This window comes from Phalacrocorax carbo, chromosome 15, assembly GCF_963921805.1.
Source record: "Phalacrocorax carbo chromosome 15, bPhaCar2.1, whole genome shotgun sequence".
In the NCBI taxonomy this organism is placed as follows: Eukaryota; Metazoa; Chordata; class Aves; order Suliformes; family Phalacrocoracidae; genus Phalacrocorax; species Phalacrocorax carbo.
Genome location: NC_087527.1, coordinates 486,205 through 507,921, shown reverse-complemented (window position 1 = coordinate 507,921; position 21,717 = coordinate 486,205). Strand labels below are relative to the sequence as shown.

The following is a 21,717-nucleotide window of genomic DNA, read 5'->3' as shown; positions in this document are numbered from 1 at the left end:
CAGGCAGATTTGCTTCATCCTGTACTAGCAGGGCAGCCTCCTGGCTAAAAATCAGGCTTACGACATGTGGGCTTGAATCCTTGCTGTGCCCAAGTTTCAGGCAAGCTGTGATTTGCCTGTGCTGCATTCTGGATGGGCATTCAGCCCTTGTGTTCAAAGCTGGGTCTGAGGTTTCTAGCAAGCTATGGGCAGCAGCAGTTCACATAAGCTTCAGTAGCTGAATCCTTAGAGTCCAAAGACAGTTTGTGCAGCTCATCCCCTTGAATCTGGGTTACTACTGGGGTTTATGCTGCACTTCAAGGGCAGGTGAGCTGCAACCATACTTCTAGACTTGGCACAAGCAGATATGTAGGATTAAAAGTTTTAGTGAGGTTTAGTGATGGGAGGCAAGTATTTTCATCCCTACCTTCCTGCTCCGTGACCCTCCTGGCCAGAGGGTGCTGCTATGGGAGCAGGGGTGGCAGAAGAGGCATTGCGTCTGCTGCTCATTGCAGCCGGAGTATTAATCCAAACTAAAACCAATAACAATTTAAGGTAGGGTGTAGCCGTGATTGCTGAAGAACAGGTATGTGAGCTGATCGGTGACCCTTGCATTGGAGGCAGTCAATCACACTGGGCAGAGAGTTTGCTGCCACCAAATGTAATCACAGCTGAATCTGTCAGGGTGTCTGGATTTAAACTGCAACGTACAGACACACTTAAAACCCAGTCTCTTTCTGAATCACAAGGGTGCCAGCTGGTTAGGCAAGAGAGGTACAAGTGTATATGACCACGTGGAGATGGGAGCACTTCTACTTAAATGACCACATGTTTGCTCAGTTGCTTAATCAGAACTTGAGATAGCGATGAGGTGTGGGAAAACTCACATTTGTACTGTGTCGTAACTGAAGCCAAGAACACAGAATGATTCTGCTGGTGAAACACAACCTTTGTGGATGCTAAAATATGCATTTTAAAAGGTGTGGGTTCTTGACTTTTCACCTAGTCAATGATTACTTACTCATTCCCCTGGTACTGTGAATTCAGACATAATGAGTTTTGATGGGTTAATCTCCATGAGCAGAGCAGTACAAATACCAAAGAGTACAGTATGCTTCAGAGAGCTTTTAAGGGAAGATAAGGGGTTACTGCTACAAGGATGTATTCTCCCTAGAAAAGGGTTCAGTGCTTGAGAAAGGATATTCAAAGAATATCAGTACATAAAGATCTGTGCAAAAGGACAGGACAGACTTGCAAATACTCTCAAGAGGTAAGGGGGAATTTGAAATTACCTTCATTAAGCCATTCCCCTCGGCCTGGAAGTGCTGTGTGGGATTTCTTATTCAACAGAATATGGGACAATGTGACTTTTTTTAATATATCACATGAAAGCTTGCTAAAAGAGAATGATAGAACCTGACTAACCAGTCTGAATAAGCTCAGGTCTAATAACCAACTTCTAGTTTAATGGCAGAAGAGCATCTGGAAACATCTTTTGCAACAGTTGGGAGAATAGAACTATTTTAATTAAACATTTTGATTTTTAAATTGGAAGTGAGTGTAACAGTGATGTTCTGAATGAGTTGAGAAACCTTTATTTTCATTACTTGCATTTCTGAGTTTGAGGTTTCTACTTCTGGATTTCTGGGAGGTCCCTAATTAGAAAACACTGTAAAAACAATGTCAAATGGAGTGTTTTGCACTTATTTCACCTTTCTGCCTTTTTTCACTTCATAGTTTATGCTGAACTGTCTTAAAATAAAAAATGTTGGATTTGACACTAAAATTTCTGCCAGAAAACATGGAATTTTGGGGGGAAAAAAGTTGTTTCAAGAGGAAATTGTCTCTCTCTCACTGACCTCAGTGTTTACTCTGTATTGGACAGAATGCTACATGCCATTAGACTTTAGAAAACCTAATGACTGTGGAGGAGTTGCAAATCTTGATTACAATAGCTCTTTTGTGAACAGCATACCTGAAGAACAGCTGGAACAGCCTGCTTTATTTGGGGACTTTTCACTCAGTTCTGTTCAGTGTGGATTATGTCTGGTTTGACATCACAGCAGTAATTAAGGACCACTGATAAGTGCTGAGGCCTTTCCCCTTAAAATTGATCTGTATGCACATGAGCCCTCCGTGCCAGGCTGAACAAAGAGGGTGCTAAAGGCTTTATGTACTGTTATACTTTGAACTTGCATCTGAGGGAGGCAGCAAGTCACACAGGGAGCCAGCCAGCTGGACAGGAACCAACATGGAAGCACTAGCTATGAGCAAGGCTTTTATCCGAGTTCAATGGAGTTACTGCGTTTGTCCAGGGACTGCTCTGTCCCCCTGCTCCAGACAGGACCAGTGCCTAGAGCTGAATTCGGAAGCCTCTTTGGGCTTGGCTGAATTCTGCTTTAGTTCCGTTATCACTGGTGCAGATGAAGACTGCATAAGACTTCAACTTAAATATCTCATGATGGATAAGTATAAGAACTTATTTCATTTCCAGCTTAATACCAGAATGTAACTCCTGTCTCATTGTGTGGCATAGAATTGACTATACTTAAAATATCTGCTCCTATTGAATTACAGATACTTCAATATTTGAGTCACATTTTTCTACAGAAATCTGTGTGTAAGACTTCAGTTGGGAATGATTTCTTTAGATACAAAAGGTAGTTGTTAATAACTAGTTTAAAGTGTCTGGAAGGCATCGTGCAGGCAAGATAGAAGTAGTTACTGAAAAAATGTCTGCTAGTCACCATGAAGATCTGTACCTGATAGAAGATTCTGTCTGCCTGCATCATTGGTAGCAGAATCAGACCTGATCAGAAGTATCCTGGTGACTGCCACTATAAGTCATAGTAAAAGGCCTGAGGGGAGAAGATATTTAACACACGAGCATGTAGATCAGAATCTCAAATGACTTAAGTTCGTGTCTTATTGCAATAACTGCAGAGCAAGGCTGCATGGGGAAGCTTATATGGGACCAGAATTTTGTGTCTGAGTACAGGACAGAAGGCACAGGGAAACAAACCCGTATCTTTTGGGACTGTCCTCAAAAGCAGAGTGCTCAGGAAGCTTATGTCTCTCCTAACAAAGCCATAGAAGAGCAGGCGTGAACTATTGCTAACAAACTTTTCTGCTATTTGCACTAACACAAACCTGTTAGTGGGTAGAAATGTTGCATCTGAGACATTCCAGTTCAGTCCAAGAGTAAAGGTATGTACAGCCTACACCAGCTCACCCGTTGCTACATTGGGACTATGTGTGGTGAGATGCAAGGACCCCATTGCAACTGGGGAATTCTAACCTGGTAGGCGGGAAGCAAGTTTCATGTTACAACTATATTTGTAATATCTACACAATCCTTATTGTGTAAGGTGTTTATCCCCTGGCCTTTGGATAATTATGGTATATATTAGCCTACCAGAACGTAAGAACTGTAAATTGTGTAAGGAAGGAGTGGTTGATGGGGAATGGGCAACCTAAGCTTTGATTTGGTGTGTGAGGAGGCATAACATGCCCTAGAAGGCATAACAACCAGTTTTGGTAGGAAACGGGAAAAGACTGTACTTAGCAAGTCATACGAAGTCTTACAGAACTGCTAGAAAACAGGTATATAAGCAAAGTACAAAAAATTATAACTCAGAAGAGCAAACAAATCTTGGAAGTTTTTCTCCCTTTAGAGGTGGAAGGAACAGCTGAACTCACCAGAAATAGCTATGGACAGTTCTAGTGCGCTTTCTGTATTGGTTTTGTCCTAATTTTCTTCAGTGCAAGCTGTCTTGGAGCAGATAACCCCAGCTAATTAGCTGCTCAGAGGCCAACGACCCTGGATATTCCTGCAGACAACAGCAGAAGCTGCTGACCATTGTCCTTAGTGACAGCTGAGGGAATGCATGGTTAGCACAGTTATACCTGAGGATTTAAACTGTCGTCTGGCTAACTGGGTGTGTGCACAGACTCCTAGTGCAAAGACTTCCCACAAATGAAGCAATAATTTGATTTTTTCATTACACTACCTCTCAGCGAGCAACCGGAGAGAAAGGAAAGCAAGGAGATAATGGCATGGGGAACCAGTATCAGCTTGGTGGTTGAGAAGGACCCCTCCCACCAGCCATTAGCACAAGGATGGATATAACACCTTCTTCACCTTCGAATATGGTCTGGCCCCTGGCAGGATGCTGGGAACAGCCCTTGGGAATAAGCAGCCTGTGCTGTCCAACAGTACTCACACCTGTAGCAAGGCAGGGTGTCGGAGCGGTTGTTTCTGCATGCCTGGGCCTGAAGTACGGTGCCAGCGCAAGTAGCCATCTTAGAGTCTTACACACACCTTAGAGGTGGCCCCACCTATGTGACCAGTTAGAGGCACCTTCATCAGGCTGTCACTTGGTGCTGGCTCAGTAACAGGACATTTGTGTGAACAGCCCTTAGGCCTCTGTTATCAACCTGGTTCTACTCTTTTGAGGCCTCTCTTGGCTTATTCTCCTGGGGGCCCTGTGGCAATCTTGTGGCCGTTCTTTGCATACATTCTCACTCAAAAGTCACTGACAGTTCACGCCACACACCGGTAAACTGTGAAAGCATTATTTCAGCTGCTTGTTATTAATTATTTCAATATGGCAATGCTATTGATATGGATTAGACTTTGAGTTTTATCAGAAGAGCACAGCCTATGTCCTGTGACAAGACTCAAGATGTCCAGTCTATCCTTGCATAATATGTGCTGCCTGGGGCAAGTAAGGACAGTTGTCTCAAAGCTAATGGCCAAGTGTTGGCTACTGGGCTGGGGGTGGGAGTACGAGGAACTCTTAGGAGTGGGTGCTGAGGTATGCAGCTGTTGCAAGATGGGTTTAAAGCCTGCGTGGTTAAAGTTTTAGGCATTGTCAGTAAATGCTTTCTTCATTGCTTCATTCAAGAACAAGCCAGTGTCTGACCATACCTGGCCTCTTTTGTAATCCTGTGGTATCCCACTGTTCTGTCTCCCCTGCTTTCTGGCTGGCACATCTCCTCTTTCTCCTCTTTCAGTTCCCCTGGTGCTTTCCCTTACTATGGCAGGTTTCTTATCTCCACAGCGCGCCCCAGCCTTCTTGGAAAAGATGTCAGACCCTATATCCCCTGCCTGACAGTGAGGTTCTTTTAATTAAAAAACAATGTCATGTCTAAATAATGTTGTGAATGTTGTGAACGTGGCTCAATGGGGTTGCTCGTACAAGCGTGACTCTGCTACTTGCTGGTCCTCTCCCTCTCCTAATATAAATTAAGACAGACTATCAGGCTACATTTTAAATTCCATGCCTAGGACTGGCTGTTGGACCTGTACTACAGTGAGAAATAATCATATCGCTTGTAATGGTTTTATAGCCACTCTCTCCTGGAGACATATTGCTGCTGCTAAGCGGTGCTGTGTGGCTGAAGTGCTAGCCAAGCTTCCAAACAGCTGGATTTGGTAGACATTTGGAGGTTAAAGCCAGCTTCAGCAGATTATAGCTGGGGAGCCAGTTCAGGTGGCAGTCCACAGCTGCTGCTCCACTCCCAACAATAAATCATAGTGGGGCTTCGCCTTTGGAGCCGAGGCTCAAAAAGACTGTTGGTACAAAAACTCAGCTGTTCCTACAGGGCGCCTACCCAGGGCACAGGGCAAGCATGGCAAGGTGTGTTAGAGAATGGGGTATCTACCAGCTCCTGATCCATCTCCCAATTGCTGTACAGCAAACAAAATGCCTGTTCGGCTCTCTGCTGACCCACAGTTAGGAAGGCAGTAAGGACTGTGGAAGGGGTGTTTTCCTCTAGGGTCAGACCTGAAATAGGTTAAGGAGTTGAGCTGGCAGTTAAGGTGGAGAGGATTATTCTCAGCTGAGATTGTTTTCTGTACTGTTGCAGAAGAGAAATCTGCAAACCTTTAGCCCGTACATCTGCTTCTTCCTTAGCAGGAGCAATCTGACAGATTGCACAGATGCACTTTTATTAAGAGCATTCACTTTTACCGGCCCTACTTGGGTCCCAGAATCAATGGGTGTCAGTGTCGCTTCTTCATGGCAGTCTGTATGCTTGCTCCTGTCCCCAGCGGTGTGTGTCTTGCCCTCCCCCAGGGGCTGGCAGCAGGCTGGGAGCTGTGCCTGAGGCATATGAAGTGGGCAGCTCACCGGGCAGCTGGGAGCTCGGTATGGAGCTCTTACGGGTCTAAGAGATGCTCACAAGTGTCATCCAAATCCATAGAGGAGGTGAAAGATGAGAGCAGAGGTACTATCTGAGGTTTCCCCTTCTCTGCTCCTGCTCTCAGAATAACTTGCCTGACAAGGCAGTGAATCTTTACAGGAGCCTGTCAGTGAGGTAAGCAGTCATGGAGGAGAACTGCACAGCCCCAGCCAGGAGCCTATGGGTTAACACACCAGCCACAGCTCTTGAGTCACCCCAGGCTTGCACGACAGCCCAGCATAGAGCAGCCTTCAGACGAAACAAAGTACCTTCTGCCTAGCTGGGGTGCAGATAAAAGATCCCATAGCATTTCTTGTGCAGCCTGGAGGAGACTGCCAGTGCTGAAGCTGAACTCCCTCTGCCAACAAACAAAACTGTCTTTAAACTCTGAGGCTGTGTATGAGCTATTGTTGGGGGCATAATGTCTTCTCTGTTTCCCTGCACAGTCGTTGCTCTGCAAACATGCCACTGGTCTCTTAAAAGTAGTTGAGTGTAAATCAAGTTCTAGAACCTGGAAAGAGGTTTCATCCATTTACCTTTTACTGGCCTCAGCTGACATTTGTTTACAGAGCAGCACATACAGTAGATTTACACCCTCTTTTGAGCTGCTTTACTTGGAGATGGGCATCTTTAGTGCTCAGACTGAGACTTGCAGATACAGGGCTTGGATAGCAAATGTGTATCTCTGAATTTAAATAATAGGAGTGAGGGTGAGGTTGAGGGGACAGTGCTTGCTAATCTCCTCCCTCTGAGAAAACTTTTGGTTTGGCTGGCCTGGCCTGTTTCCTCTAGTCAGCCCAGTGCTGGCATGCTCACTGCTCCCCAGTCCTGCGTGTGCTGCTGCTGCAAGGCACCAAGTGCTGGAGTTTGCTCTGCTTTGGGCTGTTGAACATCCACAGAGGATGAGGTTGGTTAATCCACTCCTCACCCACAATGCCGTGGACTGGCTTGTCTCTGACAATGGCAGGTGCTTCTGTAAGGTAAAGGGCATCTTGGCTATTGCTGAAGTGCAATAGTCATGGTGAAAACACAAAGCTGCACTATGCAGGGGGAAGTTGGTCCTCAAAGGCATAAGATGAATTTAGGTCTTTTTTTGCTGAAACAATCCTGTAATGGGAAAGGAAATGGGTTAAAGAGTAGCTGTTCAAGCTGTATTTCATGGACTGACAGTACCAGCAAGGTGGCAGTGCTCTCCATCCCCTCAATAGCTTTCGACTCGCCCGGTGTGTATCTGGAATATGCTTGCCTGGAGGGCTCCTTAGTGTCCTGTGCTCACTCACCGATAAACAGTAACCCTGTGCACCCCAAGAGCAGCTATGTGCAGCACTGGGAAATATGGAGACATGAGCACTGGCCATAGCCCTCCAGAAATAACAGGCTCATTGGAAAGGTGCTCTGGCGAAGGGCCCTGAACAGGAGGGGGTGCTGTGCTCACACTGCAGTGTGCGAAAAAACTTTGGCCAGGGTTGCTTGCTAATGACTAAGCTGTGTTTTGCATTGGTTACTGACAACCGTCTGTACAGGGACTCCTTCACAGACATGGTGTTTAAAAGCAGACAATACGAAGTTACATTTTTTTAAAAAAAATTTTTCCTCTGAAGATGATTTGAGTAATGACTAACACCAATTATGTTCTGCTACTTGGTTTTCCCTTCTCACTTATGGATATTCTGCTTTTCTGGTGTATGAGGTTACCTATCTGCTACAAGACAGGCTTTTAGCCAAGCGACAGTTGCTGGTTTGGGACCTTTTAATTGCTGGTACTGTAACACTTCAGAACTGTTACCAAAGGGCTTCCAGGAATCCCCAGGGTGCTCACTGAAGTAGATCACTCTGCAAATAGGATGGTAGTAACGGGTAAAGGGGAAGCTGGTAAAAGCTTTGGAGTTGTTAGAATGGTGGTTCTGCATAGAGGTGGCAGGGGCATAGAGAAATGGTACTAGTGGTCTCCATAGAAAAGGTCTTGATATGAACCTGAGTGAGGAAATACTTGGGACACCCTTTCTGTGAGAGATTCAGGGGAGGCAGAAGCTGTTCACGGCCCACAGCTCAGGACTCATGGAAACCTGCTAAAAAGCAAGGGCTGGAAAGATGGGTAAGAAGTCATTTATACAGACTCACCATGTGGCTATGAAGTAGGGAGGAAGAGGTCAACACCGATGGCTGCTCACCTGACAAAGCCAGCCTGCCTCCAGGGTGTAGGCAGGATGCAGTCCTTGAATCCATCACATTACAGAGGAGACAAAGGGCCTGCCAGTATGTGTTGGAGGGGGGAATCTGGTAAAAAGTCTCTGACTGGTATTGCTGACTTGATTTAGGAACTAGATCAAATCCAGTCTGACACTGGGCCCCTGTCCGCCCAAGCAGAGCCGCAGCTTAAAGGCTAGCTGAGCATCTAAAATCCTCAAAGCGTAATGTCACAAAGAGCAATCAGTTGTCCTATTGACATTGAAAGGTAACAGTAGCAGGACATCTTGAACATCCTCTCCCCTCTTGATATTCTACTTTACTTTAAACAGAACATCACCTTGATTTAACTGTCAAGGCCAGAATTGGGTTCACACCTCCCCTGGCCACTCCTTCCTAAACCACCCTTCCATGAGCAGAGCTGTCAGCTGCTGGGAGGTAGAGGGGGAAACAGCGCATATGAAAGAAAGTAGATGAAAAGACTGCTCTTGTGCCTGATCACCTGTTCCCCAGTTCCCACGTGCCCCAGAAGCAGCAAGGCTGATGATCCCATCTCTTCCCACAGGAAGATGAAGAAGCGCTATGTGGTGGCTGGAGTCCTGGCTGCAGTCCTGCTGGGGCTCATCTTGCTCTTGGGCCTCGTCTTCGGGCTGCTCTCTGACTCAGGGGACACACACACGTATAAGAGGGCAGCTGTGGCTACAGACGCAGGGCAGTGCTCAATAATTGGAAGGTACCCACTAATCATCCCACTAATCATGCTGTGACTCGTTAGCTCTGACAGCTCTTACGCAAGTCAAAACTGTTGTTTCCCTGATGTCCAGGTGCAAGCCTGGCAGTTGCCCAGCACAGATGATCTCTAATCTCTCTGTAGAAGGAGGAGGCCATAATAAAACCTGGGCTTTTATCATGCCTCACCAACGTTACTGCAGTTGCTCAAATACAACACAGCAGGCTGTTGTGATTTAGCCCCAGTCAGCAACTAAGCATCACGCAGCTGCTCGCTCACTCCCCCCACTGCTGTGGGATGGGGAGAGAATCTGAAGGGCAAAAGCAAGAAAACTCATGGGTTGAGATAGGAACAGTTTAATAATTTAAATAAAATAGTAATAGTAATAATGGTAATGATAATAATAATAATTATAATAATAATGATCATATAATAAAAAGGAAAATAACAAGAGAGAAATGAAGCCCAGAAATAAAAAATAAAGAAAAAATACCACAAGCAATGGAACCGCTCACCACCTGCTGACTGGCGCTGCCGCTTCCTGAGTCACGATAGCGGTGTCCCCCAGCCAGCTTCCCCCAGCCAATGTACTGGGCATGATGTTACATGATATGGAATTTCCCTTTGGCCAGTTTGAATCCGCTCTCTTGGCTGTGCCCCCTCCCCTCCCGGCTGCTTGTGCACCCAGCAGAGCATGGGAAGCTGGAAAAGTCCTTGAGTAGTGTAAGCACTAACCAGCAACAATTAAACCATCGGTGTGTTATCAATACTATTTTCATACTAAGTCCAAAGCACAGCACTATGCCAGCTGCAGGGAAGAAAATTAACTCTATCCCAGCTAAAACCATGCACAGGCAAAGATCCCCTAGGTGCATGAACAATGGGAACAAGACATGCTTTTCAAGCTCCATTTAAAAACCATTTATCAAGCTGTCCTCCGGTTCTAGACGCAAGTGCTGCAGATTTCAGGCTCCTCAGCTGCCATTTCTCACATGTAATGAATGTGTCTGGGATGCCTGTCCCCAAACATACTTTGACACATCTCAAGTGTTTTCAAGCTAGTTTGGATGTGTCTTTAATGAGGCTGATCTGTTCTGCATCTAGACCATTAGGATGTATCCTCTAAGGTGACAGAGCTCAAACCTTCCTATTCTTGAGGAACCTATAGACTGGGTGTGGATTAGATACTCTGCCATAGCTGCTCTGATGAGATGACTCAACTGCTTATAGGTAGCTGAGACACTGTGTCATGTCACCATATGATGCCTTCTCTTTTGCTGCACAGGGACATCCTTCAGCAAGGTGGATCAGCAGTGGACGCTGCAATTGCAGCCCTGCTTTGTGTAGGACTCATGAATGCTCACAGCATGGGCATTGGAGGAGGCCTCTTCTTTACCATCTACAGCAGCACAGGTAAGGGACAGGGCCATACACATCTGGAACAGCTTGAGAACTATTTATCTAAAGCAGGTGATTTTTTCTACCTGAGTGAAGGTAAAAGGCTGACTCTCAGCCCCTGGGGGAACATGCTGTCCTCAGAATAATTGCCAAGAAACTGGCTCACATTGATCAGGCTTCTTCAGCAGAGACCATGCCTGTGTGTTGAGTCCAGAGCTAAACATCATCTTCCTTGCTCTGTTGTTAAAGGAAAAGTGGAAATCATTAATGCAAGAGAGGTGGCTCCAAAAAAAGCATCGGAGAACATGTTTGGGAACAACACACAGCTCTCTCTGAAAGGTAAGGCAAAGGCTGTTTCACTGCTTTGGGGGGACTGCATAGCTCCAACATTAGCTGCTACATGTCTGAATTAAGAACATTTCATATTGTTATGTTCTTGCATATCTACAGGATTTGTCACCTAGAAATGTCATCTAAAGAATTTGCAAACTCTGTCCTGACAAAGAAGCTAAAAATAGTGTCCTTCAAACTAGTCGCTCACCTCAGTACTTTCTGCTTTTTACTTCATGAAAATGCAGGTGAATCCAATGCCCTGAGTATGACCTGTTCCATGCCTGCCATCTTTCCTTTCCACCTCTTTGAATAAATCTTTTGTGGATCAATTTAGTTCTTGTCAGTTCAAGTGTTGTCCCTAAATAACTTTTGTGATGGCTTCAACTAATGGTTCAAGGGCTCCAGAGAATGAGTGATTTCCATTCAGGGAAGTATTTATAACCAAAACCAGAAAGAAGTACTAACTAGTGCTATTCATGGTCACTCCTGTAACCAAGGAGGAACAGCACCTTGGAGGAGGTTTAAGTGTGTTGAACTTCTGGGAGTTGCCAATAAAAACAGGATTGAAGCAAACTGCTGCATCACTGTGCAATGTAGTAATCAATCCATTGCAATTGCAGTTACGTGCTACAACAAAGTTTTTGGCTTAAGTTTGTATGCAGTCTGTGTCCTCCTGTGTGTTCTCTGATTGATTGGAAACTGCAGGCAGCTATGATAGCTTCTGTGTTCTGAGCACCTCTTCTCTGGAACAGAACCTAGTGAGGGGAAATGACCCAAAAACCTGAGTTACCAGCAAGAGGATGGAGGTGTTCCAACAGTCCAGAATACATAGGCATAAATGTCAGACAGAAAAATCCTGTTAGCATCGTATGTATAAGCTGAGCTAGTCGTAGTAGATGTAATCTCTGCCTCAAAACATGGCTGACACAGAAGCCTGCTCTACCTCCTGCTCCATTATTTACTTTCCTTTTTTGCTGTGGAAGACTAATACGTTCCTTATCTGCTCCAGGAGGCCTGTCCATTGCTGTTCCAGGAGAAATCCGTGGGTATGAACTGGCTCACAAACGCCATGGCAAACTGGCATGGAAAGACCTGTTTCTGCCCAGCATTGAGTTGGCAAGAAAAGGATTCCCTATTGGGAAAGGCCTTGCAGCAGCCATCAAATCAAGAGCGGAGTCAATTGAAAGCAATCCCTCACTGTGGTAGGTAGAGCAGTAGTTGCTCTGTGCAGAGAAATTTGGGGTAACTGCATCCTAGCTGAAAAGTCTCTGTGTTTGTGTAATGTAGTGTCTGTGAGGAGTGTGCCTCCCCTCCAGTGGCTGTACTCACTGTACCTGCTGTTATTCCAGCTACCTGAAGGTGCTAAATCGTGTGGCCAATGTTAGGAATGTTCAGCCCTGACCTTTAAAGGGAGATAAACTCTGCTCTTTAAGTCTATTAGTCTGAGCAAAGGTGGAATTAGAGTACGCGCTGGGATAAATCTGTCAGATGGCAATGTATTTTCTGAATCCCAGCTTTTCCTCATGCTGTAAGTGCACTAAACTAATCTTACCTGCATTTGGGGCAACTGCAGAGTCTCCTTGAGCATTTCATCCGCTGTCAGGCAGTGGGAATTTGGGTCATCTCTTACTCTGCAGTCAGCCTTCCTCAAGCAATGACTCTGACCATCCACTTCTGGCAATGACTATGAACATGCAGGGTTTTAAATGCTCCTCCACTTCCTCTTACAGTGAAACCCTGTGTCTATGTCCAGCCCTGCTGGAGATCATGCTTACTCCTCTCTTGTCCTTAAGATCTCTGCCAGCTGCAGGTTGGTTTCCAATCCAATTGGGATGTACAGCCTGGGCCTATCTCCTGTACTTCTGTCTGGCATGTCCACAGCAGCACATTCATGATCCGTGATGAGGGAGCTAGAGAGGAAACTGTCTACCTCAAATTGCTCTGACAAACAGGGATTCAAATGCATTCTCCTGGACTCACTGGAAGCTTTGAGCCTCATAGCTTCATAGTCTGTGCTCTGAACAGAAGTGCTTGAGTTCAAGGACTGTGGCCCCTCCTGGGCATCTTGAGGCAGTTGTTAGTAGGGAGGGTGGCCTGCCTTGGTGAAAAAGAGGAATGCTCCCTCCTGCAGGCTTCACTGAGCAAATTCTGAGCAATGTGGAATCCCAGGTCAGAAACCACTGTTCACTTTTATGTCCCAGTGCAAGATATCAGGACCCCTGGAGCATGGCTCAGGCAGTTTCTCTTCTCTCCAAGAAGCCTCTAGCATGAACACTCAAATACGGTGTCAGCTGGTACAGGTACACATAGTTTTGAACTTGTCTCTCAGATCTGATCTTCTCAATCTCCTTTCTCTGTTAGCGAAGTGTTCTGCAGAGGAGGGAAAATTCTGCATGAGGGCGATATCATCAAGATGCCTAAACTAGCCAACACATACGAGACTATAGCCAGTGAAGGAGCAGATGCCTTTTACACAGGAAGCCTGGCAAAACAGATCATCGATGACATCCGCAGTGTAGGTGAGAAACAGGACATCTGTCCAAAACAGCATGAGTGACCTGACTGCTGCAGCTCAGCGTCCAGGGAGGAGCCAGTGACCTGCAGAAGCCTTGGAAGTGGGTCAAGCCTGCTGCCTGAAATGCTGCCTCTGACATCTGTGGCAACAGGACCCCCAAGAGAAGCCATTAGTGCTTTAATGGACGCATTTGAAACTCAGTCAGAAATGGATAGTATAAACTGTACATTTCTGTATCATATAGTTTAGCAAGCCTATACATTTCTGGATAAGCTTAGTAGATAGATGCCGTTTACAGAGCCTAAATCAAACAAGTTTCTACCTAAAACATTACATTACATGGTCCTGTAAACACTGAGCTTGCTTAATCTCTCCATGCCACTAGATGGTGGTAGTATTCTATCCTTACTAGCTAGCGTTGGCTAGCTTCAGTTAACTTCACACAAGGCATTTACTGGCTTTATTTGTGATGGTTAATTACTGTCTTCCCCCTTCTGGTAAGAAGGGCAATGACACATACAAATTATTCTGCTTATGGGGTAGCACAAAGCATCTGCATCCAAAAGCCGCATCCTCCTCCTGTAAACAGGACTCTTAATGATTTTGTTACCTGACGTTGCTGGTGTCCTTTGTAAAAAAAGATGGATCACCAGATTTTTGGCTGCCATAAATCAGCCCAACTTCAAGCTTAGGCTATCTGAGCCTCGGCTGGATCTGTCAAGGAATAGTCATCTCCTGTGCACCCATCTTTGCTTTCTTTACCTTGCAACTTTTTGGATTTGTCTGTGTTCTCTCTTGTCCTTGCGGTGATGCATGTTGATGGAGTATTACCTCCTCTTCCCGCCAGAGATCACATAAACCCACATCTATAGTTTCCTTCTCTTTTCCAGGGGGCATTGTCACATTGGATGACCTGCGGCACTACAATGCAACAGTGATTGAAGACCCCATACAGGTCTCACTTGGGGAGTTTACCCTGTACACGCCTAGTGCCCCCCTAAGTGGCCCGGTGCTAGCGCTCATTTTCAACATACTGAAAGGTGAGAGTGCCGCTGAGCAGTACCTTACAGGCAGCAGGAACCTTCTTTTGTTTGAGAGCTGGGCCTCCCTTGATAGCCCTTCAGCAGGTGGGAAGCCCGAGACCCCAGGAGGGAAACATTCCTCTTCTGCTGTAAACTCAGGGATGTCGCATTCTTACTTGAAATACAGGTACAAGAGGAAAAAGATGCTCCTGATTGGGGCACTTCCCTGGCACCTGCATGGGTGGAAACTAACTCGTACTTGAGGCTTCTTTGGAAAATATCTGTGCACACACAAATCCTGCTGATGACTCGCACAGTGCTCAAAACTATCAGACCTCCTATGTTCTCCATGTGGAGATTAGGACAGTCCAGTAACTGTATCTCTGTAAAGACTGGGCTTCAAGATTATACCATTTGGCACAAGTTTATTAGCAGTCCATTGATGGTGTACTTTTCTTTGTGTTCACAATCCTTTGTCGTCTTTACCAGGATATAATTTCTCTGCTGACAGCATCAAAACCGTGGAGGAGAAAGGTCTGACATACCACCGCATTGTGGAGGCCTTTCGCTTTGCCTATGCCAAGAGGACTTTACTGGGAGATCCAAAATTTGTCAACATTACAGAGGTACCTGGCAAAAGCCTTTTCTATCTCTAACACCAAGGTTGACTGGAATGTGGGTTAAAGTTTTTAGGAGACTACACTTTGTCGGGGTGCTCTGTGCCACCTGCTGTTGACAGGCACTGAAATATCTCTGAATCAAAACATGAAGTCCTATGTGACTCATGGCTGAGCTGTGAGTGATATAAATGGAGGAAACCTTCATGCTGTAAGGAAAAGCAAAATCCTCAATTCACTCGGGGTGTTTGAGTACATCTTAGGGCTAACCCTCCCTGTTTTCATAGTGTTTGAAGCCTTATTCACTAGATGACATTCCCAGCATCCTTGTGGCTCTCTAACCCAGTCCTGCCTATAGTAAATGGACAATGGATGGGAAGGCAAGAGGCAGGAACTCTGCCTTTCCCCACTTCACACTTTGTGCTTTTACTTCTGTGACTCTCCAAACGCAGCAGCACCTGAGCCCAGCCCCGCTTGATGGACACAAATTTGCAACTTACAGAGCAATGATCAGAGCTTGCCCTGGTCAAGTCCTCTCAACCCAATCCCCCTCCTGTCATCTCTGAATCAAATGTAACACTACTTGCCTACACCTTACAGCAGTTTTGGGGAGAGCTTTCCATAGATCTATGGTAGTGGATGCTGATTAACTTTCTACACAACGGGGTGCACTGTAACAGCTGTGTCTGTGACTGCTTAAAATGCTCTTTGATACAATGTCCATCTTTCAAGGAGGAAGGTTCCTGCTGGGAAACTATAGCCTCACTGCTGGGATTTGCCAGTCTTCTGTGGTCTGAAGTATTGGATAACAGCCTCATAACTACATGTCTCTTAAACTTAATCTGCTGAGTAACTGCATTGGATTTCTCTGACAGGCGATCAGAAACATGACGTCTGAGTTCTTTGCGGATAGTCTCCGGAGGAAAATCACAGACAACACCTCCCATCCAGTTGACTACTATGAGCCAGTATATTACACTGGAGATGATGCTGGTACATCCCACCTCTCCATTGTGGCTGATGATGGCAGTGCTGTGTCCGCCACCAGCACCATCAACCAATAGTATGAGCTCAGACATTACTTCCACATAGGCCTTTGCCATCTTCCTAGTGGTGGTTCTGTGGTTGGTATGAAACATCACTGAACTGTCATCCCTCTAGCAGGGTAGTGATGGGTAGCACTGCTGATGAGCTTGCAGGTCAGTTCTTAACACTGAGGCCTAACGTGGCTGGGTCAAAGGACAAGATGTGTCCTCTCTCATGTTGGGTTCACCCACCAAGAAAACATTCACTGCATCTGGATCTTTTCATAAGCAGTGGTATCACTGCCAGCTCTGATTTCCCAGGCATCTGGAAGGAATTTGAGCTAATACAGCTGGCCTGGAAGTGCAGTGTTTGGCTTTGAGTGCTGTCAGGAAGACCTGTGTTCTGTGTGTATGGCCTCAAGCTGGGGGGTGAAGGTTCTTTTTGTCCATAGAAAATGTCTCCAGCTTGACACATCTAAACAAAACCCCAGTCATTCCCAAATGTGCCAATTTTTGAGCTGTGCTGCCTCTGAACGGAGTGCTGTACTGCCCAGCTGGGAGAGGAATTAGTTGTATTGGGCTGCTGTGCTGTTTCTCCCCTTGGGGTGCTTGCCAGGGAGCTATACAGCAGACCTCTGGGCTGCCTTTCCTCTTTGTCTAGCTGTGTACTCACAATATAAACTGCTTCCTTCCCCCAAGGGGTGACAGAATATTCTTTACAACAGGAGGGAGTGGAGAGTTACTCCAATCAAATCCCAGGTTTCACACTGCAGTAAACCACCTGAAGCTCTTCCTGAATTTACTCGGGTTTTGATGTTTCTGCCCCAACTTGTTTTGTCTAGCTTTGGTTCTGATGTACGATCCAATGTGAGTGGAATCATATTTAATGATGAGATGGATGACTTCAGCTCACCTTACACAATCAATGGATTTGGGATCCCTCCTTCTGCAGCAAATTTCATAGCACCAGGTAGCTGTAAACTACCTTCCTGACTCAGTCTTTTGGCTACGTCTTGCATACTAATGCTGTGGTGTCTGCAAGGTAGGCTGCAGCATGTCTGCGACCAGGCACAGATCTGAGCCTTTCTGCTGAGAACAGGGATGAAAGTGAGTCACCTGGCATCCCTGTCAAAAACACACAGCCAGCAGCCCCTGCTGTACCCTGAAGGAAGAGAGGCTGTCTAAAGAAAAACTCCTGTGTATGCCTCCTTCCAGCAACCAGAAATCCTTTCCCAGGGAGCTCAGAACATGTCAAATGAAATTACTTAGGGCTGCAAAAGATTTCTTTGAGCTGATTAAAGAGCGAGGCAGCAGCAGGAACTAACTGCTGAGTATTTGATTGCGTTGTCCAGCCTGTGCTGCCCTGGGAGCTGTAGGGCCACTTTGGATAGACCCAGTTCATGCACCTAACCCGAGCACCCTGCCTGCTCTACCACTGTTTCCTGCAGACCCATCTCATTGCTGCTAAAGCAGGCTGGGATTTTGCTCCCCTCCCGTACCCCGTGCTTTGGAGAGGGACGGGGAAGTGAAAGTACAGGAATGGAAGTCCCATGGTGTACGGGAGGCAGCTGCATCACAGACGACCCCAGCTGGGACAGGAGTGTGAAGGAAGGCACCTTCAGTCTCTGCTTGAAGGACCAGGGTTAAGCTTTGCATTGCAGGAGAAAAAAGGAGAGGGGTACAGGGGATAGTGGGATCCCCAAGGGCTGAACAAGATACTTGAGCTGAGTCAGGAAGGTGGATACTGAGGCTCTGGGTTTAGACGTGGAGCAGGAGCTGGCAGTTTGTCAGCTGCTGGTGGAAAGCTGAGCCTCTGTTGCATTTGTGTCCCCAACAGGTAAACAGCCGATGTCCTCTATGTGCCCCTCCGTCTTGGTGGATAAAATGAAAAAAGTCAGGATGGTGGTTGGTGCTTCTGGAGGAACAAAAATAACTACAGCAACAGCACTGGTATGTGATGATATGGGCAAACTGGGGACAGGGCTAAGGCAAAACAAGGTTGGGGAGAGGCAGTGTTTGGGGTAAAGGGCTCAAGTCTCCACCTGTGATGTGACCATGGCTGTGGCTCCCTGCTGTGGGCCAGAGGCCTGAAAGGGAGGTTCCAGCCTGGCCTTCAGAGGGCCAGACCTCCAGTGCCATCTCCTGCCAGAGCTACAAAGGGTCTCTCAAATTACTTCCTCCAGTGACTCCAGTGACTTTACTTTGGCAAGTTGTTCTTGCCACTTGTGGAACTTTCGTGACTTCAGTTTAGCTTTGACTTCTGTTCTCTGGATCTCCATGAGCCAGTCTCTTTATCTAGTTTAGAGTCATTCGTATCCAACATCCTACACTTTGGATGAAAGTCACACAGAGAAGCTAAATAAGAACTTAGGCCAGGCATGCCATCAGGCTATTCGACAGGCAGGCTCTCTGTGAGCTGCTGTGGTAGCCACTCAAATGATCAGCTAGACCAAAAGTGATTGCAGGAGAAAGCTGTCCCCTGTGCCAGCACACGCAGCAGTTCAGAGCACCAGGCTGGATCTTGCTTTCTGGCTGAGGTAGAGAAGTCTCCATAAAAACCACTACAAGCAGCTTTCTAAGCCCTTGATCCTGAGGCTATTTTCACTTGCCAACAGCTCTAACCTGCAATTTAAACATGTAGAGATGAGCCAGGTTTAAGGAAACCTGTTGCACAGTAGCAGAAAGCTGTAGGTATATGTTTGCTGAGGTGACTACTGTGTGTCTAAGCAGCACTAGCTTTATCACAGCAGCGTAACTCTAGCTGCAATAGCTTGAGGACCTGATCCTTTTACTGTGTTAATTTTAGTAACTTATTGTCTCTCTGTGTGGGAATACCCCTAAGCATGTACAAGCTGACTTGCTGCAATGTACCTGTGTTTTGCTTAGCCAAGAGAGGGACTGCTGAAAGCAGCAGGAACCAGAAATTATGCCTTTTATGTGCTCTGGTGAACATCCTTCAGACATCTCTGCTTGTGTTGCTACAAGGGTCAGGCCTCTTTGAGGATAAGTCACTAACATTAAGGCTTTTTGCTTCTCATAGACGATCATCAATTCCATCTGGTTTGGTTATGACGTGAAGAAAGCAGTGGAAGAGCCTAGAATTCACAATCAGCTGTTTCCCAATATTACGGAGCTTGAGCAGCAGATAGAGGAGGTTTGTCTAGCTAGAGTCTGCGGTGTGTGAGAACTTCTTGTATGGTGCTGGGTTCCTAGTGTTGGGAAGGCAGGCACCTGTGGAAAATCATGAAGCTTTGCCAAATGTTCCTAGGTGAGCAGTGTTAAAGCTGGTACAGGTCAAGTACTGGGTCACAATAAGCTGTTCAAAGTGTACCTTTAGTCTCAGTCACATGGGTTTGAACCCTAGTGCATTCAAGTGTCGCCTACATCTGCAACTGAGGATCGATATCTTGCAGTGTTGTTTGGCTCAAAGGACTTGCAAAATAGCAAAGCACATCAGGGCCTGAACCATTCAGCGGTCTAAATCCAGTGACCCTCAGAAAACTCTTGTCCTGTTGTGCAATCTCCAATGGATCCTGAAGCAGTGGCACAGAGCTAGTAAGGGAGGACGCACAGAGGGACCTGAGAACAAACTTGAAAATATTTTCATAGTAAAGGTCTCTGTGCAGCACTGTCAGTCTGAGAGCTGATGGCAAGATCTGCCTCGCTCTGCATACCGCTTGCCCTGAGCTGCCAGCTTCAGTCACCCTGAGGAATTACACATCGCAGAGGCCTAAGACAGATGCAGTCTTTGTACATATCTCATCCTGTGTCTCTATATTCAGGAAATCACTCCTATATAAGGCAGTTTTCTTCATCAAACAATGCAGAAGATCCTCCTTTAATAAGCTTCTTAATAAGGTAATAGCTGAGATAGCTTCCTGCTCTCTACAAGTCCCGTTTTCTCCCATTCTGAAACAGGATCCATCAGTTCTGGCTGTTGGCATGTGAATATCTGAGGCAGAATGCTCCGTGACCAGGAATAGTATTGGCAGCCCACACTGAGCACCACAAAAGTCACATCTTCTCAGTTCCACCCCTTCAAAACTAGGGCATCCCAGAAAGCAAAGGCAAGAGGAGGAACAGCATGTAGTTTTAGACGTACCTAATACAGACACTGAACACCTGGGTAGTCATGGAGGATGCAGGTTGCAGGCTAGGACATGAGTGCAGTTTCTCTCTGCTGTCGTCCTCATTCACTTCTGCATTCCAGGGTATAGAAGAACAACTAAAGAAGAGAAAACACAATACCACGCGGGTGAGCAGTGGTGCGGTTGTGCAAGCCATTCTCAGAACAGATGAAGGATGGGCTGCAGCCTCCGATTCCCGGAAAGGTGGCTTCCCTGCAGGCTACTGATGTGGCTCAGCTCCTTTTTTCAGTGGTCTAGTGACACTGAGGTGTGTCTGGGGGGAAGATCTTTTAGGTCTGCAACTCAGGGACTTCTCACAGGAAAGAGAACAAATTTACCTGTGGTTTTATTGACAGAGCTGGGACAGTTCTCTACAGTCATGACCGAAGTGCCTCATGCCACAGCAGTCTGCTAAGACATACATGTCTACCAGGACATGCAGTACTTACTTGAAGAGTCTGTTCTGCCTTGAAGAGTTTGTTCCCTGCCTCCTCTCCATCCCTTGAAGACAGACTGGGTACCCAGAGTTTCTGACAAAGGACCAGCTCACTCAAGCTGCAGGAAGTGCTTCCCCTGCACAGTGTCAGCTACTGGGAATTTCCCTGTCACTGCTAGAGAAGAGATTTGTTTCCTTTTGAGTAGACGGCAGTTACAGGACTCTGGGGACTAGGTTTTTGAAGTTACAGACTAATAGATCTGTGCCATAGCAGGAAGCCCAGCTCTAGACCAGGATAAGCCTTCACAAACTCACCACTCTTTCTTTTAACAAAAGATATTTCTGCTTTTCACTTCAGTTGATTACTGGAGATGAGTGGGTAAATGTGTAAATGGCTCAAAACTTTTTTATATTTCTGTTGAGAGGGTCTAAAGGGAAGATGCTACCTGTAAAACTCTGAGCACAACTAAAATAAATAAATATGGAGTTGCACTTTTTTTTTTTTTTGCCTGCACGGTTGCGGCTGTGAAAAGGGATAATGAGAGTCTGTGGGAAAGAAGCTCTCCTGAGGTTTTTCTCTTTTCTTCACTCCTTTGATGAAGCTATGAGTAAAAAAAAAACCAAAAATATTTAAATATCCAAAACAATCTTGGTTTTCTCCAGTTTGGTTTTTACTTTTTGCCATATCATACTGCAGGCCTGTAATACCAGCATCTGAGGAAATGAAACCTCTAAAAAAGGGTATCCTGCAGCTACTCTTGTTTGAAGGTAAGTTACCATTACTCAGACAATAATGACCTCTCAGCAATCCTTATCTGACATGGAACAGCTAAGAGTGTCTCTACTTGTGCATGAGGGGTTTTTGGTGTTCACCTACCAGAATGGACTAAGACATCACACCAGATAAACTTAGCCTAAGATCAAAACTGAATGTTCCAGGATGTTGTCAAGCTCTAGGGATGTTTATGAAATCCTTGAAACAAAAGTAAGTGTAAGTGAACACATCTATTTGGCTTGTTGAAACTTCCTGTCAGTTTGTAAGAACCTTAAAATAGAAAATCAGAAGATGAAAATACAGAAGAGAAAATGAAAGGCTGAAATTTTAGGCATCAGGCACCCTCTCTTTCCCAGTAGTTTCTGGAATCGAGGAGAGTCTAGTTTC

General features: G+C 45.9%; 1 protein-coding gene and 1 long non-coding RNA gene across 10 annotated transcripts in view; one reads left to right on the top strand and one right to left on the bottom strand.

The window, feature by feature from the left end:
* GGT1 (gamma-glutamyltransferase 1) overlaps positions 1-21,047 on the top strand; it is a 62,616-nt gene extending 41,569 nt beyond the window's left edge. For 5 of the 8 annotated variants that reach the window (XM_064465873.1, XM_064465872.1, XM_064465871.1 and 2 more), the window contains 12 exons: positions 8,918-9,085; positions 10,368-10,495; positions 10,730-10,819; positions 11,823-12,015; positions 13,175-13,332; positions 14,219-14,368; positions 14,840-14,976; positions 15,843-16,030; positions 16,835-16,962; positions 17,830-17,942; positions 19,033-19,146; positions 20,203-21,047. In XM_064465873.1, coding sequence (XP_064321943.1) covers positions 8,922-9,085; positions 10,368-10,495; positions 10,730-10,819; positions 11,823-12,015; positions 13,175-13,332; positions 14,219-14,368; positions 14,840-14,976; positions 15,843-16,030; positions 16,835-16,962; positions 17,830-17,942; positions 19,033-19,146; positions 20,203-20,346 — 1,707 coding nt within the window. In that variant the 5' untranslated portion in view covers positions 8,918-8,921 and the 3' untranslated portion in view covers positions 20,347-21,047. Of the gene's footprint in view, positions 1-1,070; positions 1,250-8,917; positions 9,086-10,367; positions 10,496-10,729; positions 10,820-11,822; positions 12,016-13,174; positions 13,333-14,218; positions 14,369-14,839; positions 14,977-15,842; positions 16,031-16,834; positions 16,963-17,829; positions 17,943-19,032; positions 19,147-20,202 lie in introns of those variants that run through there. The other 3 variants (XM_064465876.1, XM_064465870.1, XM_064465877.1) reach the window with 3 other exon arrangements.
* Positions 9,423-20,207, bottom strand: LOC135315764 (uncharacterized). 2 transcript variants are annotated; one of them, XR_010375260.1, is made up of 2 exons: positions 20,095-20,207; positions 9,423-13,183 (listed from the first exon to the last, which is right to left on the bottom strand). It is a non-coding gene; the product is annotated as an uncharacterized LOC135315764 (long non-coding RNA). The 2 variants fall into 2 exon arrangements; XR_010375259.1 differs by lacking the exon at positions 20,095-20,207 and adding an exon at positions 14,091-14,223.
* Positions 21,048-21,717: the final 670 nt, after the last annotated feature.